The sequence below is a fragment of the Pelophylax lessonae genome (assembly GCF_965119305.1).
Source record: "Pelophylax lessonae genome assembly, chromosome: 5".
Lineage (NCBI taxonomy): Eukaryota > Metazoa > Chordata > Amphibia > Anura > Ranidae > Pelophylax > Pelophylax lessonae.
Genome location: NC_138772.1, coordinates 16,868,234 through 16,891,337, shown reverse-complemented (window position 1 = coordinate 16,891,337; position 23,104 = coordinate 16,868,234). Strand labels below are relative to the sequence as shown.

Genomic DNA, 23,104 nt, shown 5'->3' with positions numbered 1-23,104 from the left:
AGGAGACAGCGCCGCGGCGCTGTACCTTGTAAGTTCGGCCCCCCTCCTTCTTCCTTCACCGCCAGGCCAATTAGAAAGCACAGCGTGCTCCCGCATGCGAAAAAACCAAAGCAATCTTTGTCTGTCTTGCTTTGAAGGATGGCCAAATCAACATTAATCTTCATGCAGATCTACTAGTTTAAAATTTCAGACTAGGCACTCCTGGTGGACCCATAGGGTATCCAAGTTGTTTGTGGGTACCACTGACCGGTTTATAGGAAGACATTGATAACTGGAGTATCCAAGCATAATTAAGTGCTCCTTTTCCATCATAATTAAAAAATGTTGGTCTACCCAGTGGTCTCCAAACTGTGGCCCAGGGACCAGATGTGGCCCTTTGTTTGCCTTTATCTGGCCCTTGAGGCACTATTCCACCCACTGACACCAATGATGGGGCACCATTCCTTCAACTGATACCAATGATGGGGCACTATTCCACCCACTGACACCAATGATGGGGCACCATTCCACCCACTGACACCAGTGGTAGGGCACTATTCCACCCACTGATACCAATGATGAGGCACCATTCCTTCAACTGATACCGATGATGGGGTACTATTCCTTCCACTGATACCACTGATGGGGCACTATTCCTTCAACTGACACCAGTGGGGCTCTATTCCACCCACTGACACCAATGATGGGGCACTATTCCACCCACTGACACCAATGATGGGACACTATTCCTCTCACAGACAGCAATAACGGGCTACTATTCCTCCCACAGACACCAATGATGGGACACTATTCCTCCCACAGACAGCAATAACGGGCTACTATTCCTCCCACTGACACCAATGATGGGACACTATTCCTCCCACAAACAGCAATAATGGGCTACTATTCCTCCCACTGATACGAACAATGAGGCACTATTATTCCCACAGATACCAGCAACAGGGCACTATTTTTCCCACTAAAACTAATGATGGGGTATTTCCTACTCCCACTGGCCACAGTCGGGCCACTCTAAAGTCTGAAGGACAGTAAACTGACCCTTTGTTTTGAAAGTTTAGAGACCCCTGCTCTAACCAGAGACAGACATTGTATTTTGACCATTGAATCCAAGTTACCTTTAACCACAAGTTCAGCTGTAGATATGTGTGACCCAACTCTGAAAGTCACAGGACCGGTGTCCTCCTGTGTCACACTGCTCATTTTCAGGACATGGACCTTCTCGCTTTCCACCCAGATCTCATTCATCTCATTCTTTAACAGTGTAATCCCCTGCAATGTCCACTCTATGTCCTTTGCGTTGGCGTGAGAGACTTCACACTTAAACACAACGTCCTCTCCGGCAAAGACGGACAAATCCTTGAGACCACGGACAATGGTGACATCTAATTCTAAAAGAGACATATGGTTTAATCTTTGAATTAGTTCCTTTAATGGTGGTGATCTATTAATGGTGGTGTGGTCTATTGTTGCTAGGGGGATCTTTTGTTGATGGATGCAGGGGATCTACTGTATTTTACCAACTTTCCTGTTATCATTAACAAATTCCTTACAAATGAATGTATTCTCTAAAAGGGGCTGTACTGGAAGGTGGGTCGGAAGTGATCACAAGGACGGTGCTCAGAGGTGGGTAGAGGATGGAGACCATAGGTGTGTGCAGAGGGTGTGCCTGGGCACACCCTAATCAACGCGTGCAATGCCGGTTCCCCCTACTGCCTGGGCTTCCCTTCTGTGTTGCACTCCCAGAATGGAGAGTGGGGGAAGGGGCTAGTAAATATGTAATTTACCAGCACCTTCCTTTTCTAAATGAACGCAGTGAACACACTCACTCACTGTGTTCATTCATAACTGAAGCATAGTAAACTGTGTTTGCAATGCTTCAGTTTGTAAATGAACAGGAAGCCGCTCAGCACAGAGCACTTCCCATTCATTCACTGTGCAGTGCAGCTGAGGCTACATAGAAAGGCATGTGTGTTTAAGCTTTGGGGTTCACACCCTAATGCAGTAGGCAGCGCACACCTATGGTGGAGATAAAGGCTATCTGGAACAGTCACACACACAAAGTCTCCTATGTTTAGAAAAATGGACCCTCCAGATGGGTATGATTAAAAGTGGATAGTCCCGGTCTTGCTGCCCTCAAAGACTTGGGGAAGTCTACACCAGTGTTTCTCAACCTTTTTTCTGTCTAGGCACCAGGGCTTTTTTTCAGCGGGAACACAAGGGAATGCAGTTCTGGCACCTCCAGCACTGACTGTATGTAACGGCAAGGGGTGTGGGGTGTGCTAGAGGGTCCATTGATGCTGGCTGCTGAGGGATCGTTTGTCACTGTTGGGGATCTATTGTTGCTGGGAGTCTTATGATGATGGTAGGGATCTATTGTTAAGACAGAGATCTATTGTTGTTGGTTGCTGGAGGGTGGGAGAGCCATTGTTGCTACTGGGGGGGGGTCTAATGTGGCTGGGGTGAATCTATTGTTGATAGTTGTGGTATTTTGTCGTGGCTGGGAGGTGGGTAGAGGGTGGAACCAAGGGATGGTGCTCAGAGGTGGGTATGGGGCGGAGACAAGGGGTGACTCAGAAGGGGGGAGTTCCTGCACCTATTCTCCGAGAAAAAAAGCCCTGCAAGGCACCCTTTAAAATTATGAAAAATCTCAAGGCACCTTCCAAAATTATGGACAGTCTTGAAGCGGCCAATTCCAAAATTTAAAAACTATTCTGATAGTTTTACATAATGCAGCAACATCAACACCCAACGTTAGGGGTGATTTATTCTTCCAAATTCAATACACTTTTGCAAACTGACTAGTATTCTAATGTTTCTCTTCTCCCTTAGTTTTTCTCCATCAATCAGCTATTGAGACCCCAAAGCTGATGGAGAGAGGCAAGGGCGGGTCAAACAAGGATGGTATGGAGGAAACTGACATCCTCCTTATCAACTGATAATGTCATTGATCGTTAGGAGGTTTACAGCTAGAAGGTTGTAATGGGGTACAATGAAAACATTTGGCTTTGTGTAACTAAAAGGCGGGTTTCATCCACCCACTGGCTTGTATACAATTTTGGGGCAATTTTTAGGCATTTTGCCAAGGCACCCCTGAAGAAACCTCAAGGCCTGGGCACCCTGGTTGAAAAAGACTGGTCTACACCGCTGCAACCATATAAAAAAACATACAGATGGTGCACCGATCTAGTGCATTATCCTGAGACAAATCATTTATTGTATAAAAACATAGTAAGTATTATACTCACAAAGTTGCAATTGTTAAAAGAGCTTCACAGATCTCAGCAAGTTCCATCCAATTGTATCAACATATAAAACAAAAACTGAAGACCCCGTGGGCTGACGGGTTTCGAGGAATTCCACGGGGGCTTCAGTTTCTGTTGTATATGTTGATACAATTGGATGGAACTTAGAAGTGGAATTCCTCAAAACGCATCAGCCCACGGGGTCTTCAGTTTCTGTTGAATGTGTTTGTTAAAGAAATTATGAATGTTTCATAATTATTATGTGTGTTATAATCATTTATGTATACATATATAGAGTATACCTAGAAACTGCATTTCTTCAGCAGATTCTGCTAATAATTTAAACAGTGGCTACTGCATATCCTGTCATATGTTCTTTGTTAAAGTTTTCACATTTACAAAGACTTACTACATTGCCTGACTCTGTATATCCTGTACAGATGTTTGTAGACGAAGAATAATACAATAGACTACTGTTCAACCCCCCTCTTTAGGATATATTAAAGGCGGTATATGCCATCAATCATTGTCCAAAGGAAGGGAGGGGGGGTTTCAATTTTAAGGGTGTCCAAAATGTATATAAGGATAGGAGCCAGGTATGCAAACCAGACGGGTTATAGAAGCTCACAGAAGTCTGTCGATATAACCTGACTCCTCGTATACGAGTATTAAATTAATTCTTCTTTGAATCAGCTTGTGGTCTAAAGGTAAATTCCTTGACAGTGTTACTACACTTGATGGAACTTGCTGAGATCTGTGATGCACTTTTAACAATTGCAACTTTGAAGGGCTATTTGGAGGAGGGAGAAAAAAAAAACCCTGCATATCAATATAGCACAGAGAAAGTGAGGAGACAATGAAGGTATCTGTATGGCTTTATACATATTGTAGCAGCTAAGTTCTCATATTTGGATGTATTTATCAAAGAACAGTTGAACCTTTAAGACCTCACACAAAACGTACCCTTCACAGTTAGTGTGGCCGTAGTTCTTTTGCTCCGAGCGATGCAAACATACTCCCCCGTGTCCTCCAGCTCCAGATTATGAATGATCAGCTCCCGCACAGTCCCGTCCTGCTTCATCTCATACTTGTGGTTGGCCTGGAGTTTCTCAGCACCCTTTCTCCATTCCACAGAGGCCATCTTGGCGGAGACCTCACAGCGGAGACAGGCAGTTGAGCCTTCTTCAGCCACAACATTTTGTAAACTCTTCACAAACTGGAGAACTGCAAGACAGCAAAGGAATTAGGATCTACACCAGGGATTCTCAAACTACGGCCCTCCAGCTGATGTGGAACTACACATCCCGTGAGGCATTGGAAAACTCTGACATTCACAGACATGACTAGGCATGATGGGAATTGTAGTTCCTGAACAAGTGGAGGGCCATAGTTTGAAGACCCCTGATCTACACCAATCAGTCAGAACATAGTGACCACTGATGGGCAAAATGAATAAGATTGATAATCTCGTTACAATGGCATCTGAAAGTGGATAGGATAGGGAGCAAGTGAATATGTTGTCCCTGAAGTTTATGGTTTCAAAGCAGAAAAAATGGGTAAGAGTAATGATCTGAGAGAAAGGCACAGAGCTAGGAGGAACGAATGAAGCGTAGGGCTGGCATGACAGGGTGGAAGGGGAACCGGACAGCAGAGAGGTAATGTACAAAAGGGAGAGGTGGGAGTCTTACTTACGTGATTGGTTGAGTCGACGGGTTGATGGGGAGGAGCATAGAAGAAAAGACTGTAGGAAGGGGTGGTACGGTAACAGTCGGAGTGGGGAACCATGGGATGAACGTCCCGCCCTCCCTCCATGGGACTAATTATAATAATCAATCCACCCGTAATGTATACTATACTTTTTTAATAGATCCTGGAAAGTTGATCTGATCTTTCTGTCTCTTGGGCAATCTGTTGATGAGATCTCTATGGGTCTGCTCAGCTATGTTCCTGACCATCTTATAGGGAATATAAAGTTTTAAATATGAACTAATGCATATGAATATATTTTAGGTTTGGAAGAACACAGCAGGAGCTGTTTGCTTTTAGACTGTCTCTGTCTGATTTAACCACTTAACCACCGCCCGCTGCAGTTTTACTGGGCCCAATTAGCCATTTTCCCTCCCTGGTGTCATGTGAATCATTAGTGTTACAAGTTCTCTGGTGTTAATGGGGAGCCGGTGTGTAAGATTTGGTGTGTCACTCTCATACTGGTTACTCGAAGTTCAACATGGCACCTCATGGCAAAGAACTCTCTGAGGATCTGAAAAAAGAAATGTTACTCTACATAAAGATGGCCTAGGCTATAAGAACATTGCCAAGACCCTGAAACTGAGCTGCAGCACGGTGGCCAAGACCATAGAGCGGTTTAAAAGGACAGGTTCCACTCAGAACAGGCCTCGCCATGGTCGACCAAAGAAGTTGAGTGCATGTGCTCAGCGTCATATCCAGAGGTTGTCTTTGGGAAATAGACGTATGAGTGCTGCCAGCATTGCTGCAAAGGTTGAAGGGGTGAGGGGTCAGCCTGTCAGTGCTCAGACCATATGCCTCACACTGCATCAAATTGGTCTACATGGCTGTCATTCCAAAAGGAAGCCTCTTCTAAAGATAATGCAAAAGAAAGACTGCAAACAGTTTGCTGAAGACAAGCAGACTAAGGACATGGATTACTGGAACCATGTCCTGTAGTCTGATGAGAGCAGGATAAACTTATTTGGTTCAGATGGTGTCAAGCGTGTGTGGCGGCAACCAGGTGAGGAGTACAAAGACAAGTGTGTCTTGCCTACAATCAAGCATGGTGGTTGGAGTGTCATGGTCTGGGGCTGCATGAGTGCTGCCCACACTGGGGAGCTACAGTTCATTGAGGGAACCATGAATGCCAACATGTACTGTGACATACTGAAGCAGAGCATGATCTCCTCCCTTCAGAGACTGGGCTGCAGGGCAGTATTCCAACATGATAACGACCCCAAACACACCTCCGAGATGACCACTGCCTTGCTAAAGAAGCTGAGGGTAAAGGTGATGGACTGGCCAAGCATGTCTCCAGACCTAAACCCTATTAAGCATCTGTGGGGCATCCTCAAACGGAAGATGGAGGAGCTCAAGGTCTCTAACATCCACCAGCTCTGTGATGTCATCATGGAGGAGTGGAAGAGGACTCCAGTGGCAACCTGTGAAGCTCTGGTGAACTCCATGCCCAAGAGGGTTAAGGCAGTGCTGGAAAGTAAAAAATATTATTGACATTTTGTGCCCAATTTGGACATTGTCACTTAGGGGTGAACTCAATAAGCTGTGTGTTGCCTTATTTTGAGGGGACAGCAAATTTACACATGAAAATATATAATAAAATATTTACAAAAATGTGAGGGGTGTACTCACTTTTGTGAGATACTGTGTGTATATATATATATATATATATATATATATATACATGCTTCCAAATATTGCCAGTTTGGACAATGTACTCTTTCCATTTGCATTACATATCACTCACTGTTCACTTGGACGTTGGAGGTGGTTTGTTGGTCTCCTGTATCACAGCTGTACTCTCCAGCATCTTCCCCTTCTGCATCGAAGATTACCAACTCTGCTACGGCACCATCTTGTCTCATTTCATACTTGGCACAAGGGAAGAGAGCCATAGATCCTTTCCTCCATTCTAGGGGAACGTTGGGTTTGGAGGTCTCGCAGCGGAGTGTCACCGTGACTCCGTCCTCTACAACTGTATTCTTCAACGGCTTGCTGAACACTATGGGAAGGGCTGCAACACAAGACAAATAGGAATGATTGATGGCTTTGATCAAATACCACCAAAAGAAAACTCTATTTGTGGGGAAAAAAGGAAATCAATTGTATTTGGGTACAGCGTTGTACAACCGCGCAATTTTTCATTAAAGTAACACAGTGCCGAATCACAAAAAATGGCCTGGTCATTAAGGGGGTAAAACCTTCCGGAGCTGAAGTGGTTAAAATCTGTATTTTTTGCTAGAAAATCACTTAAAACCCCCAAATATTATATACTGTATATATTTTTAGCAGAGACCATAGAGAATAAAATGGTGAACATTGCAATATTTTATATCACGCGGTATTTGCACAGCGGTCTTTCAAATGCAATTTTTTTGGAAGAAATACATTTTCATGAATTAAAAAAAAAACAAATTAGTAAAGTTAGTCCAATTTTTTGCATGGTGTGAAAGATGATGTTATGCTGAATAAATAGATACCTAACATGTCACACTTTAAAATTGCGCACACTCGTGGAATGGCAACAAACTACGGTACTTAAGATGATTGTAAAGTCTAATTTTTTTTTAAATTAAAAATAACAAACATGTTATACTTACCTGCTCTGTTGCAGTGTATTTGCATAGAGCAGCCTGGATCCTTCTCTTCTCGGGTCCCTGTTCGGTGCTCCTGGCCCCTCCCTCCTGTTGGGTGACCCCACAGCAAGCAGCTTGCTATGGGGCCACCCGAGCCGAGTCACAGATCTGTATATCCATTTAGACACAGAGGTGCGGCCCGGCCCCGCTCCCTTTCTATTCTCATTGGCTGACAGCAGCAGGAGCCAATGGCACCGTGCTGCTGTCTCAGCCAATAAGGAGGGATGTCCCAGATGGCCGATACATTCCTACAACATTGCTGGAGCTAGAGGGGGCTCAGGTAAGTATTGGGGGGGGGGGGCTGCTGCACACAGAAGGCTTTTTACCTTAATGCATAGATTGCACCATCCCCTTTAAAAATCTCCATAGGCGACGCTTTAAAAAACTGTTACCAGTTTAGAGTTGCAGAGATGGTCTTGTGATAGAATTATTGCTTTTATTCTAAAAATCGTAGCCATACCTCATATGTGTGGTTTGAACACCGTTTACATAGGCGGGCGCGACTTACCTTTCCGTTTACTTCTGCGTGCGAGCACGGAGGGACAGGACGCTTTACATTTTGTATTTTTTTTATTTTTACACTGTCCCTCTAAATTTTATTTTTCATTACTTTTATTGCTGTCACAAGGAATGTAAATATCCCTTGTGACAGTAATAGGCAGTGACAGGTCCTCTTTATGGAGGGATCGGGGGTCTAAAAGACCCCAAATCGCTCCTCTGCACTTAAAAGCATTCAAAATGCCAAGCTTGGTTGTTTTGAATACGGAAATTTTTAAAAAAATCTGGTGCCTAAAAGGTTTCAGAAATCAAAAGTGATGTCATGACATCACTTCTGGGTTTCTACATAGGAGACCCGATCATTTGGTGGAGGGGGGATTATGGTGTGGGGGTTGTTTTTCAGGGGTTGGGGCTTGGCGCCTTAGTTCCAGTGAAGGGAACTCTTAAGGAGTCAGCATACCAAGACATTTTTGGGGATGGCCCCTTCCTGTTCCAACATGACTGCGCACCACTGCACAAAGCAAGGTCCATAAAGACATGGATGAGAGAGTTTGGGGTGGAGGAACTTGACTGGCCTGTACAGAGACCTGACTTCAACCTGATAGAGGGGAGACTGCGAGCCAGGCCTTCTTGTCAAACATCAGTGCCTGATCTCACAAATGTGCTTCTGGAAGAATGGTGAAACATTCCCATAGACCCACTCCTAAACCTTGTGGACAGCCTTCCCAGAAGAGTTGAAGCTGTTATAGCTGCAAAGGGTGGGCCAACTCAATATTGAACCCTACGGACTAAGACTGGGATGCCATTAAAGTTCATCCCGGTGTCCCAATACTTTTGACAATATAGCGTATGTCCTGCTGCAGGTCAATTTTAACAGTGCTGTATCATCTGTGCTCTCACTATTCTTTATGGGCTTTTCATAGAAATTTGCCAGCATCGGGACAATTTTGCATCAGCTAGAACAAAGCGGCCATGTGTTATTTAAAGAATTTCGTTTATTTTCAATGTTGCCCTCAAAGTTGCATAAAAGGATCCTCTCCCAGCCATACAGTCATTTTAAAATTTGTTTTGCATTAATTACATTCTCCCCGTGGCGGAGCCCAGCTTCTCTTTTTGTATAGTAGTTATCCCTAAAAATGGCCAGAACTTAACAGCAAGAATTGCCCCCATAGACTTCAATAGGACTCTCCTCCAGGGTTCGCTAAATTTTGATCAAGAATCGCCATACCCTTCAGCTATGGAACCTGGGCAGATTCCCCCATTACTAAAGACTGACTGCAATAAGGAAAAACAAAATGCAGGATTTAAATAATATATAGCGCAACAATATATTTCATTAATCAAACAAATCAAGCTTGGTTGCAGGAATATGTTCACCAGGAAATAATGAATCCTAAACCTTAAATTAAACGTCCACCATTTTTTTATGTGATATATACTGTATATATCATATAAAAAAATGGTGGACGTTTAATTTAAGGTTTAACCACTTAAGCCCCGGAAGATTTTACCCCCATTCCGACCAGGGGGTATTTTGCGATTCGGCACTGCGTGACTTTAACGGACTATTGCGCGGTCGTGCGACGCTGTACCTAAACAAATTTGGCGTCCTTTTTTTCCCACAAACAGAGCTTTCTTTTGGTGGTATTTGATCACCTGTGCGATTTTTTGATCATGCGCTATAAACAAAAAAAGAGCGTCAATTTTGCAACATTTAACATTTTCGGCCAATTTGTTTTATGCTACCTATGTTTGGTAAAAAAAATCGCAAAAAGCGTATTTTGATTGGTTTGCGCAAAAGTTATTGCGTTTACTAACAAAGGGAAAGATTTTTGTCATTTTTGTTGTTTTTTTTTTTTAACGCGTAATGGCGGCGATCTGCGATTTTTTTTGCGGTACTGCGACATTGCGGCAGACAGATCGGACCCTTGACTGACATTTTTGACACTTTTGGGGTTACCAGTGACATTTCTACAGTAATCAGTGCTATATATATGCACTGTTACTGTAAAAATACACTGGTAGTGAAGGGGTTAACTTTATTTGGGAGGGAGGGGCTGTGTGTATCCCTAGGGGCGTGCTTTCTACTGTGATTGGCTGTGGCTTGAGCTGTAAGGACACTGATCAACGGATCTACATAGTAGATCCATGTGATCAGTGTCTTTACAGCGAGGAAAATGACAGGTCGCTTGTTTACACAAGCTGCCTGACATTCTCCCTCTCCCCCGCCGATCGCCGAGTGGCCGGCGGACATCGGGTCCGCTGGTCACACGCGCGGGGGGGTCCGTGACCACGCGGGAGCGCGCCTCCGGCGCCGCGCGCTCGCTCCCTAGACCCTCACAAGCAAGCAACGTAGCCCTACATTAGTTAGAGGGGCTGACCGCCGACGTAGATAGTCGTGCGGCGGTCGGCAAGTGGTTAATATTCATTATTTTCTGGTGAACATATTCCTGCAACCAAGCTTGATTTGTTTGATTACTGAAAAACATTGTTCAGCGTAATAATTTTTATATTTTTACCTTTTTATAAGGCTGCTCTGAGAATTTTTTTTTTTTAGGTTAAAACACAGAAGAATTATTTAAAACAAAAAGCAATCAGCGCAGTCAGTAAACTCCCTAAAGTGAGGAGCACACATACACCAATCAGCGATTCCACAACACTCTTGTACAATATCAAAACATGAAATATTACAGTGCTGCCTGAGATACATCATAGACATGAATTTGCATCCAATGTGATAGTAAATATTCACGTCATAAAATAAAAAAAATGCATAAATCAGTATAGACCCTCCACAAATTATAGGGGAGACACTTAAGTGTCCTCACACACCATGCAATACCCCAAAGTGAATGATTATTCAGTCCAAAACAAAAAAATAGGTCCAAAACCAAGTCTTCTGTAGTGCAATGTGCCAAAATCGTCGTTGATAATATAGGTATTGACCCTCCTCTATGAATATTAACATACACCAGAGCTTTTTTTCTCAGAAAATAGGTGTAAGAACTCCCCCTTTCAAGTCCCCCCTTGTCTCTGCTCCCTACCCACCTCCGGGAATTGCCCCTTGATTCCTCCCCCTACCCACCTCCGAGAATTGCCCCTTGATTCCTCCCCCTACCCACCCAAAAGCCCTGACATACACATCTCCCAGTCTTATGTGGGTCTGCTCGCCTCTCTATTGGACCTCAAAGCTTCTTAAGAGGTCAAAACAGCATAATCCATATTTGGGCATGCAGTTCAGTTTTCCTTTGAGTAATTACTCTTCCAGCAGACATCTTCCATAACTCACAATCATAAGAATGACATAAAATAGAAAAGAAGGCTAATAATGCTCTCTGTATGTAATTTATTACAATAAAAACAGTTAAAACACAAAGATAACCCAAAGATACTCCAGATTACCAGTTACCACCTGTTCCGAGATATAAAATGTGTTACGCGTTACGCCCCCAACACGGCTTTTTCAGTAGGTGACCTGGAGTATCTTTTGGCGTTATATGTGATTTTTATATATCTTTATTGTGAATTTTTAGACCCTTTTTATTGCAATAAATTATATATGGAGAGTACTGGACACAGCATAGAACAGAAAGCGGAGTGTAATCTGGGACCAGAGTGGAGGGAAAAGACACAACCCCTTCTACACAGTCTCATAGGGAAACATGCACAGTGGAGGCCGTCAATCACCAGATGTGTGCTGGAGGTTGGGGGGGGGGGGGGGGGGGGCGGCCGGTCCTTCTGCCAGGACTGTCGTAAATTACTCGTACGGGAAGCAGAAGTAAGAGAGAGCAGACAGAAATCACACTAGATGCTTTGGATTGAGGCAAGTACACACTATAGAGATATACGCTCTGTTTATTTTTTAAAAGCTACTTTAATGAAATATGTATAAGAAAGGAGGCAGTGGTTCACAAAAAAACATATATATATATATATATATATGCATATATATATATATATATATGTATATATGCATTATATATGTATGCATATATATATATATGTATATATATATATATATATATATATATATATATATATATATATATATATATATATATATATAAAAATAATATATATATATATATATAAAATATATATATATATATATATAAAATATATATATATATATATATATATATATAAATACAAGACTTTTTTTTTAATTTGCATTTTAGTTTTCAATATTTTTTATTAATTTTTTAAGAAAGAAATCACAAAGGTACAAATAGTCCATGACTGTGGAACAGGATAACAAGATCTTTTCAAAACACTTGACATGGTGTTCAGGTTAATAAAACAGTGGCATAAACATCAGCAAACGGTACAACTCCTCCGTGCCAACTGAATCTGCGCCGGCTGGCCCGGGCCCCGCCACTCCCCCTCCGGCGCCCCAATGGGAACATGCTGCACCCCAAGGGGGAGAGTGGCCGCCCGACCCCAGCTCATAATACCAAAACTAACCTTGAAGGCGTCCACCACCTGCAGTCCAGCAGGGGAGCCACCTGTATGCTAGGTATAGGCAATAATCGCGAGATGCAATGGCCGAGGATTAATTTGCATTTTAGAAGGGATGTAGATACCTCTAGCGAGAGGATAAAGTCTCATTTTAGACATACAACATGACATGGATAAAAAAATTACCTTTCACGGTTAAGTAGGCCTTGGTGTCCTGATCCCCGGAATCACAGCTGTACTCTCCGGTGTCCTCCAGCCTCAGGTGATGTATCAGTATTTCTCGTATCTTCTCTCTTTGCCGCATCTCATATTTGGTGCCGGGCTGCAGCCCCAGGCCTCCCTTCCTCCACTCCACCATGGCTCCAGGCTTGGAGACCTCACAGCTCAGGGTGACGGTGCCATCTTCCTGAGCTTCCACGTTCTGGAGCGGCGTGGTGAAGGTAATAGGCAAAGCTGAAGAAAGCATTCAACATTCACATATAAATAGCGGTTACATTAAGACGCAAGGGTTAACTGATAAAGGTCAGGAAAAAGTGTTGTGTTTCCCTTCAGTTCCCCCTTTTTACGGACAGATTTTACTTGCTTTTTTGAAGTTCAGTGTAGTAAGGCGTGATCCTGTAGTGTAAAACAGGTGAAATATGGGAAGAATGCTAATACCTCTGGATCAACTGCCGGTATAGAATTGTGTATATGGGATTGTATGGTTGGGTTTTCATTACTGTTTTTTTTTTTTTGTTTTGTTTTTTATTGGTTGAGCCAGATGGACTTGTGTCTTTTTTCAACCTGACTAAATATGTAACTATGTAAAGTATGAAAAAGTATGAGGAAAACCTAATGCATTGACGTCAGTAAAGCCTCTCTCCATTGAAAATTAAATAATACCAACTTTAGCGCCGCATGAAACTACTCCGTGAAAGTAGCAGTAAAAACAAAATGAGCTAAACCTTTAAAAATAGGTTTTGATTAGTTATTTGTTAGGAGTTTGTTGAAATATTACAGAAATAAATAATGCTGCCGGGAGTTGCCTTATAAATAAGCTTTCGGAATCAATAATTTCCCTAATATAAATATTAGATAACCAAGATGTCCATTTCAGCCTGGTGTAAATAGTATAAATAATAAATAGTAGTATAGTATTGTATATAATAGAATAGTACACAATACTCATAGCAAATTGTAGTATAGTACAGAATAGAACAGTATAGTACCATAGTATAGCACAGTATACTGTAGTAGCAATATAATAAAGTATAGTAAAGTGAAGTAGTGTAAATAGCATGGTAAAGTATAGTATTGTACAGGATAGTAGTGAAGAATAGCAGTAGAGTAGTATAACAGTAAAGCATAGTCTAGTATAATATTATACAGAATAGCAGTATGATATAGCATATGATATATAGTATGATATAGCGTAGCATAGTAGTATAGTACAGTCCAGTAGTAGAGTAGTACTATGGTATAGCATAGTATTAATGTATATTATGGCATTATAGTAGTAGTATACTATAATACAGAATAGTAGCATAAAATAGTATAGCAATATAGTAGCTGTATAGTTTATACAAAACAGTAGTTTATTAGTATTATAAATAGCAGTATAATAGTGGTATAGTACGTATAGTATAGTATAGTAAAGTAAAGTATAGTATAGTAAAGTATAGTATAGTATTCTATAGTACAGTATAGTATAATAATATAGAATAGTATTACAGTTAAGTGGTTGTATAGTATAATATAATACTATAGTATAGTAAAATATGGTAAAGTAGTATACTATATAGTAGCAGTATATATGGAATACCAGTAGTATAGTACAGAATCATCATAGTATAGTATTACAGCAGAAAGCTGACGCTCACCTAAGCCGATCCTAATAGGGATGCGTACATGTACAAGCTGCGGTCAATACCGCACCTCAGACCACACCCTTAATGTGTTTGCCCCGCCCACTATAAGCGCATACTTTTTTTTTACTAATAGAGAAATTCGTATTAATTGTACATATGTCACTTCCCTTTTCCCCCTTTTCCATGTTTGTGGGATAGTCCTTGTATATTATTGTACAGGTATTTTTGTAGGGGCGGATGCCCAGATCCAATGAGGACAGCGCTCAGTTTTGGGGGGGGGGGGGTGGATGTAGCACCCCCCTAAGTAGGCGCTAGAAGAGAATATCGTTTTTGTGTCTTTTTGCTTACCAGAGATATTGCCAGGTAAAGTTAGATTACTCTCTGCCTACCAGAGAGCATGGTGCTCAGGTGCAGCTCAGCTTGTCTGAAATGTTTCACACTTGTCCAATAGGGAGGCATATTGGACGGTGGGAGGAAACCTGACAAGTGGGGTCACAGGTATTGTTACAGCCCTGGTGATTGGCAGAGGAAAGTGCCTCGGCGCATGCTGGGTGACTTTATAAATGCCAAGGGCACATGTGCTTGGGGTCTTCGGCTGGATATCGGTGTCCCGGTGGGAGGGGGCGGCTGCCCCTTCTCTGTTGAAGCTGCCATGTGGCCTCAGGTAGTCGACCTGAAATTCAGATCAGAGCTGAGCCCAGAGGTCCTGCAGAGCTGACTGGAAGGGGGACACTGGAAAGGATCTGATTCTGCCTACAGTGAGTACAGATCTGTGTCATTGGGCTTGTCCTGTGAGGGCCACCCCTTCAGCGGAAGAGTCAATGGATGAGTGTCAGTCAATGGGATGCTAGAGAGTGTCCTGAAGATAATGTGTTGCATCAAGTCTGCTGCTAGATAGAGCAAGAAGACTTAATTCTTCCATACAAGTGGTAGTATGGTTAAAGCAGTGTGTCTGATTCCACAAATAACCTGGCGAGGTCAAGTGAGAGTTGTCCTTATCAACTGTGAGTTGGAGTATCCCACTATTCCCTTCTTCCATCCAAGTTCCACAATGAATATAAAAACCAAATCCCCTGGACTGTTTATTGAGTAACGATCAAACGGGAGTAAGGATAGATGTGTAAAAAATCCCCTAGTGACTGTCTGCAGGTAATCAGAGGGAGGCCTAAGAAGTTATCATACAGCAAATCCTACAGGGACAGTGCTACATTTGGGGGCGTCATCCGGGATTTTCCTCTTACAGTTACAGCAGTGATTGCTAAGAAGAAAATATCAAGGTCAAATATTTATTTTTATTTTTTGAAACACATTTATATAAAAAAAAAAAAGTTGAAAAGCTAAAAAAAAGTCTAAAAACGATCTTTCAGTTAAATAGAAGTTTATTGTCCTATATACACATAATACATGACAGATCATTGTAGCTTTTTTATGATGCATTCATTTATAAACCAGATGGAATGTTAGGAGTTTAAATGCATCCTTCCTGAATGAAATGCATTTGAATTGCCCAATGCTTCTAAAGATACGAATATTTATTTTTGTTTGTCAGAAAATTATTTTAATCCCAATTTTTTATCATAGTACTCCCCATGACAATGCCTCCATCTGCTTTTCTCTCCATAAGGATGGTGCAATCTTAGTTCAGACATCCTCCAGGGTCACCATCTACTTCCTGCACTGAGATGGCAGCTCAGAGATGACACAGTCATGCAAATCCTTGTAAGCCTGTTAACAAATGTCTGATGCGGATCACCCTCTGCTGCAACCTTTGACTTTGTGACCTGCTACAAAGTTACAATGTTGCAGTCTGTTGACTGGGGGAGGGGAGACTGAGGAAATGCTTCATCCTGCCTGCAGCAGACTGATGACATTATCTCAGACTAGGCAAAGTCACTGACTGAAGCCCAATAATGGATTTTTAATAAGAGTTTTTTTTTTTTTCCGGAAAAAATTATACTGTTGCTGTCCGGAAGGTAATCATGTAGTCTTATACATTTATTGAAAGGTTCGCTTTAAACAGTATATGTGTTAGTGAGGTTGATATATGTTTAGGTGCTATTTTGTTTTATACAGAGAAAGGAAATTATTTACCTTGGACTTGAAGGCGTCCCGCTGTCTGCACATCTCCGCACACACAGGTATACTCCCCGCCGTCTTCTATACCAATGTCTAAGATGGTGAGCTCTGCGGCGCTCCCACTCTGCCGTATTGTGTACTTGTTGTTGTCTGACCCCAGAACCTTGTCGCCTTTCATCCACTCAACGTAGACATCCGACTTGTTCAGCCTGCAGTGGAGGGTGACGTTTTTCCCCTCTGTGGCTTCAACGGATTTCAGTTCCTCTTCAAACAACACTGGAATAGCTAAACATTTTCCAAAAAAAGCATCAAGTTTTTTTTTCTCTGCCTAAATAACATTTCATATAATATGAAATAAATTATGTTAGCAGAATAAAAATGAATAACCTAATTTAGCCAATAAAATGTATCACCTAAATTTCAAACCTTCTGAATTAACAGAAAAAAAATAATATATAGATATATTAAAAAAATAAAGAAATTAAAAAAAAAAAAAAATATATATATATATATATATATATATACATATATATATATATAAACATACACACACACACAAGTATATATATATATATATATATATATATATATATATATATATATACACACACGCGCACACACATATACATGTTTATATACAGTGTATAGATATTTGTGTGTGCCTGTTACAAATAAATATTATATATACACAAATAATAATAAAATTGTTATATATTAGCTCTGACCACAATAAATAAGTAAAATAAAGAAGCAATAAAAAAGTACCAAATATACAAACAACATATAAAAATATATGTAAAAAATATATGTAAAAATACATAGCAGGAAGAAAATTAGTACCCCCTTTGAGACATGAAAATATGGGAAAAGAACATGTTAAAAAAGTACAAAACATACAAACAACATATGCAAAAAATACATAGTAGGAAGAAAATTAGCAATGAGACATGTACATATGGGAAAAGAAATGAAAAGATTACGTGTAGGTAACAGATAGTAACTAATACATATGGATAAAATATATGCTATAATAAAATATATCTTATAGTATTGTTTGTTCACCTATAATATTCATTTATTTTATTCATACCAGGTACACCCATACATATACTATACTATATATTTTATCCATATGTATTAATATAATAATATATAAAAGTTAAATAGATAAGCAATAAAAAAATACAAAACATACAAACCATATATGCAAAACAAAATACATAGCAGGAAGAACATCAGTAGCCCCATTTGAGACATGAAAATATGGGAAAAGAACATGTTAAAAAAAAGTACAAAACATATAAACAAAAGTACAAAACATACAAACAACATATGCAAAAATACACAGTAGGAAGAAAATTAGCAATGAGACGCGTAAATAGGGGAAAAGTAATGAAAAGATTCTGTGTAGGTAACATATAGTAACTAATACACATGGATAAAATATATAGTATAATAAAATATATATTATAGTATTATTTGTTCACATATAATATTTATTTATTTTATTCATAACAGGTACACCCATACATATACTATACTATATATTTTATCCATATGTATTAATATAATAATATATAAAAGTTAAATAACTAGGCAATAAAAAGTACAAAACATACAAACCATATATGCAAAACAAAATAAATAGCAGGAAGAAAATTAGTAGCCCCCTTTGAGACATGAAAATATGGGAAAAGAACATGTTAAAAAAAAGTACAAAACATATAAACAAAAGTACAAAACATACAAACAACATATGCAAAAAATACATAGTAGGAAGGAAATTAGCAATGAGACGCGTAAATATGGGAAAAGAAGAGAAAAGATTCTGTGTAGGTAACATATAGTAACTAATACACATGGATAAAATATATAGTATAATAAAATATATATTATAGTATTATTTGTTCATATATAATATTTATTTATTTTATTCATAACAGGTACACCCATATTAATATAATAATATATAAAAGTAAAAAAAAAATAAGCAATAAAAAGTACAAAACATACAAACTATATATGCAAAACAAAATACACAGCAGGAAGAAAATTAGTAGCCCCCTTTGAGACATGAAAATATGGGAACAGAACATGTTTCTGTGCAGGCAAGAAATAGTAAATAATATAAATAATACACATGGATTACATTGTTTATTTTTCTTGTTTTTGATTTTTATTTGATAGATAGATAGATAGATAGATAGATAGATAGATAGATAGATAGATAGATAGATAGATAGATAGATAGATAGATAGATAGATAGATAGATAGATAGATAGATAGATAGATAGATAGATAGATATACCTGTTATAAAAAATATATATATATTATAAAAAACTACACAAATTATTAAAAATATAAAAATGTTATCTATCTATCTATCTATCTATCTATCTATCTATCTATCTATCTATCTATCTATCTATCTATCTATCTATCTATCTATCTATCTATCTATCTATCAATAAAATAGGTAAATATATATACACAAAAATATTGTTAAATAATAGAGTTTAATTGAGTTTAATTATATTAAGTTCAATAATTTTAACTTAATATAATTAAAGCCCTGACCATTATAAATTAAAAAAAAAAAAAGTAATAAGAAAAATGACAGGACATACAAATAATATATTAAAAAAAATAATTAGTAGGAAGAAAATTAGCAACCTTTAGGACATGTAAATCTGGGAATACAAAAATGTTTCTGTGCAGGCAGCAAATACTATACATGAATTAAATTGTTTATTTTTTATTTATTTTTTTACCATTTACTGTCAAAACTGCCGTAGTTATCTTGTCACCACATCTGCAGGTATACTTCCCAGCATCCTTTATGGTAACAGGCTGAATGATGAGCTCAGCCCCCGAGCCATCCTGTCTGATGCTGACCCGATCCCCAGAGGTCAGAACATCCGACCCTTTCCTCCACTCTACAGTCTGGTTCAGTTTGCTGAGCTCACAGCGCAGAGCCGCCGCGTTGCCTTCCATAACTTCCACATTTTTCAATGGCTCTTTAAAATCAACTGGTAGAGCTGGTAAAATACAGAGATGAAAAAATAAACAAGAAGTTTAGGTTTAAAACAATTGTAAAAAGCCAAATGGAAAAAAATCTCTCTCTCTCTATATATATACTGTGTATATATATATATATATATATATATATAATAATAATAATATATATATATATATTTACTAAACCCTGTATAAAAAATATTTCATTTTGTTAAAATACTGTACCTTGTACCACAATAATTGCTGTGTTGCTTCTTTCAGAATAAAAACAGTTTTCACCTATTTATTATTTTGGCATCCCAGCACTCCTAATCTCCTCCAGTCTTTTTCAGCTACTTCCTGTCTACATGCATACACTCCACCAACGGCAGCATGCAATTCCTCTGGACTGGCTTCCCGATGATAACAATGGGGAATCATTCCGACCCAACAAGTATCAGCATGGTCACTCATAGTCTCCACTGAACGCACATGTGGGAGAGTGACAACACCGGAGAGCAATTGTGAGACAGTGACAGAATGTTGTCACCTTAGAGAACAGGAAGTCTCTCAACAAAGCACACAAATTGGAATGAATTCTTACAAGATATAAAAGTACGGCACTTTACAGTCGATATCAAGTCATCCTGTGCGGGGAAATTTCAAAATTTTACAATTCATGTAAGAAATATGGAGGCTCAGATTGTAACTCTCTTTTAGAATATTCTAGTGCTCCTACTCTGACTTTTATGGTAAGTCGTTGGCTTAAACCTTTCATGACCGGAGGTCACTGATGCTCTTTAGAATTCAATTTTTTTCATCCTTTCAGGCCAATTTGTATTCTGCTACATATTTTTGATTAAAAAATCCCAATAAGTGTATTTTGATTGGTTTGGGCAAAAGTTATCGCGTCTAGAAACTAGGGGAAAGATTTATGTCATTTTTATTTATTTATTTTTTACTAGTAACGGCGGCGATCTGCGATTTTTAGCAGAACTGCGACATTGCGGCGGACAGATCGGACCCCTAACTGACATTTTTGACACTTTTGGGGGGACCAGTGTACTACAGTAATCAGTGCTATACATATGCTCTGTTACTGTAATAATGACACTGGCAGGGAAGGGGCTAACACTGTTGGTGATCAAGGGGTTAAATGTATGCTTCATGCTTACTAACATGTGTGGGGGGGAGGGGATTGTGTGACACAGACACAGATCGCAGGTTCAGCTATGCTGAATCCTGTAATCTGTCCCTGCTTGTCACAGAGGAGATCCGCCCGCTTCGAGTAAGGATTTCCTTACTCGATCCCCGACGATCGGGGAAGAGCGGCGGTGATCAACGCCTCTCCTCCCCTGGCCCGACTCCCGCAGTGTCTGAATACAGCGGGAGCGGGCCTCCGGCGGCTCATGCGTGCCGCCGAGGGAGGGGGAATGTCTGGTGACGTAGGTCTACGTCGCCAGACGTTATCGAGCCACTTTGCCGCAGTGCTGCTCGAGTGAGCGGTCGGCAAGTGGTTAAGGTCAACCTATTTACACATGGGAAAGCCTTCGCTGCAGCCCCTCCAAAAATCTTCTGTGGTTTCCCAGTTTTCTATACCTCCCCTTGTTCTGGGAATGGTGTTAATCTATCTGTTTCAGATCCTGAAGAAGCCCTCACACTTGAGCGAAACACGTAGATCCGGCTCCAGAATGAACCACATTTGGTGTTAATATCTTTGTTCAGTGAGATATATAATTCTGTCATGAACTTAATGTTTAAGACGTTATCCTGTTTTTAGGCTTTTGATATCAATAAAATGTACTAATTTTTAACATTGTCTATATGTTTATTTATGCTTGGCACTCCCAAATTCCTCTAATTCTACCCCTGTTTCTCCTGAGGGAGTAGGAGGGGTGTTTTTTTTCCTATGTCCATTATTTACTGTTTGGTTCTAAGCTTCAATATAAACCAATAATCTAATAAAAATGAATGCGCAAGCTCATTCACACTTTAGGATCTCCAGATGTATATACAGTATGGGGCATTATCTGAATGAAGCATCCAAAATCAGCCTGTGAACCATGAACAGATCACAGAGCCCAGGTGGCTGAACATGTCAAGGACCACCAAAGTTGGCAAGGTCTTAGAATTCTCACAAAGTTATAACATTAAATGAATGATATTTCCTAATCTTCCAATTGGTGATAAAATGAGAAGAAAAAAAACTACCATTGACTGTGAGGGAGGCAGAGGTCCTCTGGTCTTTACATGTGCAGGTATACTGGTCAGCATCGGTCAGTTCGAGATCGTTTATCTGGAGTTCTACTCTATATCCTTCCTGTCTCATGTCGTATTTGTTGCTGGGTCTCAGCAGAGTCGCACCCTTCCTCCATTGAACTGAAGCAGATTTCTTGGTCACCTCACAATGAAAGATGCCCATTCCTCCTTCTGTAGCTTCAACATTGGCCAACTCAATACTAAAATGGGCTGGCAACTCTAAGATAAAAATAAATATTAAGTTGGAAAAGATTTATTAACTTTGTAATATGTATAAAAGAAAAAATAAAGAATTTGTATACAAAGTGTAAAGCTAAAGTCCATTTTTATATTTCTTGGGGTTAAACATATTTTTCATACATCATACAGTGGAACATATAAAACTGACTTTTGAATACTGTACATCTCTGTTACTTAAAGTTTAACTCTGGAAAGGGCCGAATTTTATAAGGGGGCAAAAAGCTCAATTGCCACGCCCCCCCTTCACCAAAATTACTTAAAACAATATAAAAAAATATATAAAATAATAAAAAATAAATAGTAATAAAATAAATAATATAAAACGTATTAAAAAAAGGACTTTTTTTTTTAAATGTATTTTGGGAAGTAATATTGGATTGGTATATTGTATTCTTTTTCCTTCAAAAATTAATTTTTGGTGGCTCAAACAAACCACACATAGAGCACTATGATTGCGGGTGTGACCTCAGAATGACGTTGTGTCATGCATTTTAAAAATGTGTGACTGTCACTGAGAATGCAAACTAACTCTGCGTATAAGGAGCCCCCTGAATCTGAAGTGCCCCGGGCCCCCCTAGGTCTAAATCTGGCTCTGACTCTGGGCACCATCATCTAAATACCTAAATGAGTTAGTACTCGGTTACCTCTGGCATGTGTCAGTTTGTTTACTAAAGGCAAATAGGGTTGATCACTTTGAAAGGGAAGTGGCACTTTGCAAGGGAATTTTCCCAGTGATTTAGTGAATGTGGTGAAATTTAACTTTGTAAAGCATACGAAATCGCACCCAAGTAAGGTTAAACAAAGAAGTCATTAGAGTTTCGCTCAATTCATTTTGTTCTGGGGAAAATTCCCTTGCAAAATGAACAGTCTGTTTTCTTTAGTAAATCTACCCCAGTGTTTTTTTTTTGCACTAAAATTGGGCTTTTAATTATACCGGATTAGTCCCACCGGATTAGTCCCACCATAATCACCTCATCCTCCAAGGACACCAGTGCTGCGGGCATGGTAGATGCCAGTGCAGATGTCATTGCATCATCCTGTCTATGCTTGCTCATTCACAAAACACCGTCTGTAATTAGTGATCGACCGATATCGGTTATTCG

At 39.7% G+C, this 23,104-nt stretch overlaps 1 protein-coding gene across 1 annotated transcript in view; it reads right to left on the bottom strand.

Moving 5' to 3' along the window:
• The window catches only part of OBSCN (obscurin, cytoskeletal calmodulin and titin-interacting RhoGEF), a 740,285-nt gene that overhangs the window by 455,534 nt on the left and 261,647 nt on the right, over positions 1–23,104 (bottom strand). Inside the window, exons 51-57 of the mRNA XM_082257722.1 lie at positions 21,714–21,980; positions 19,277–19,543; positions 16,519–16,788; positions 12,767–13,033; positions 6,736–7,002; positions 4,206–4,466; positions 1,116–1,388 (exon numbers count right to left, since the gene is read on the bottom strand). Of these exons, the coding sequence (XP_082113848.1) occupies positions 1,116–1,388; positions 4,206–4,466; positions 6,736–7,002; positions 12,767–13,033; positions 16,519–16,788; positions 19,277–19,543; positions 21,714–21,980 (1,872 nt within the window). The remainder of the gene's footprint in view (positions 1–1,115; positions 1,389–4,205; positions 4,467–6,735; positions 7,003–12,766; positions 13,034–16,518; positions 16,789–19,276; positions 19,544–21,713; positions 21,981–23,104) is intronic.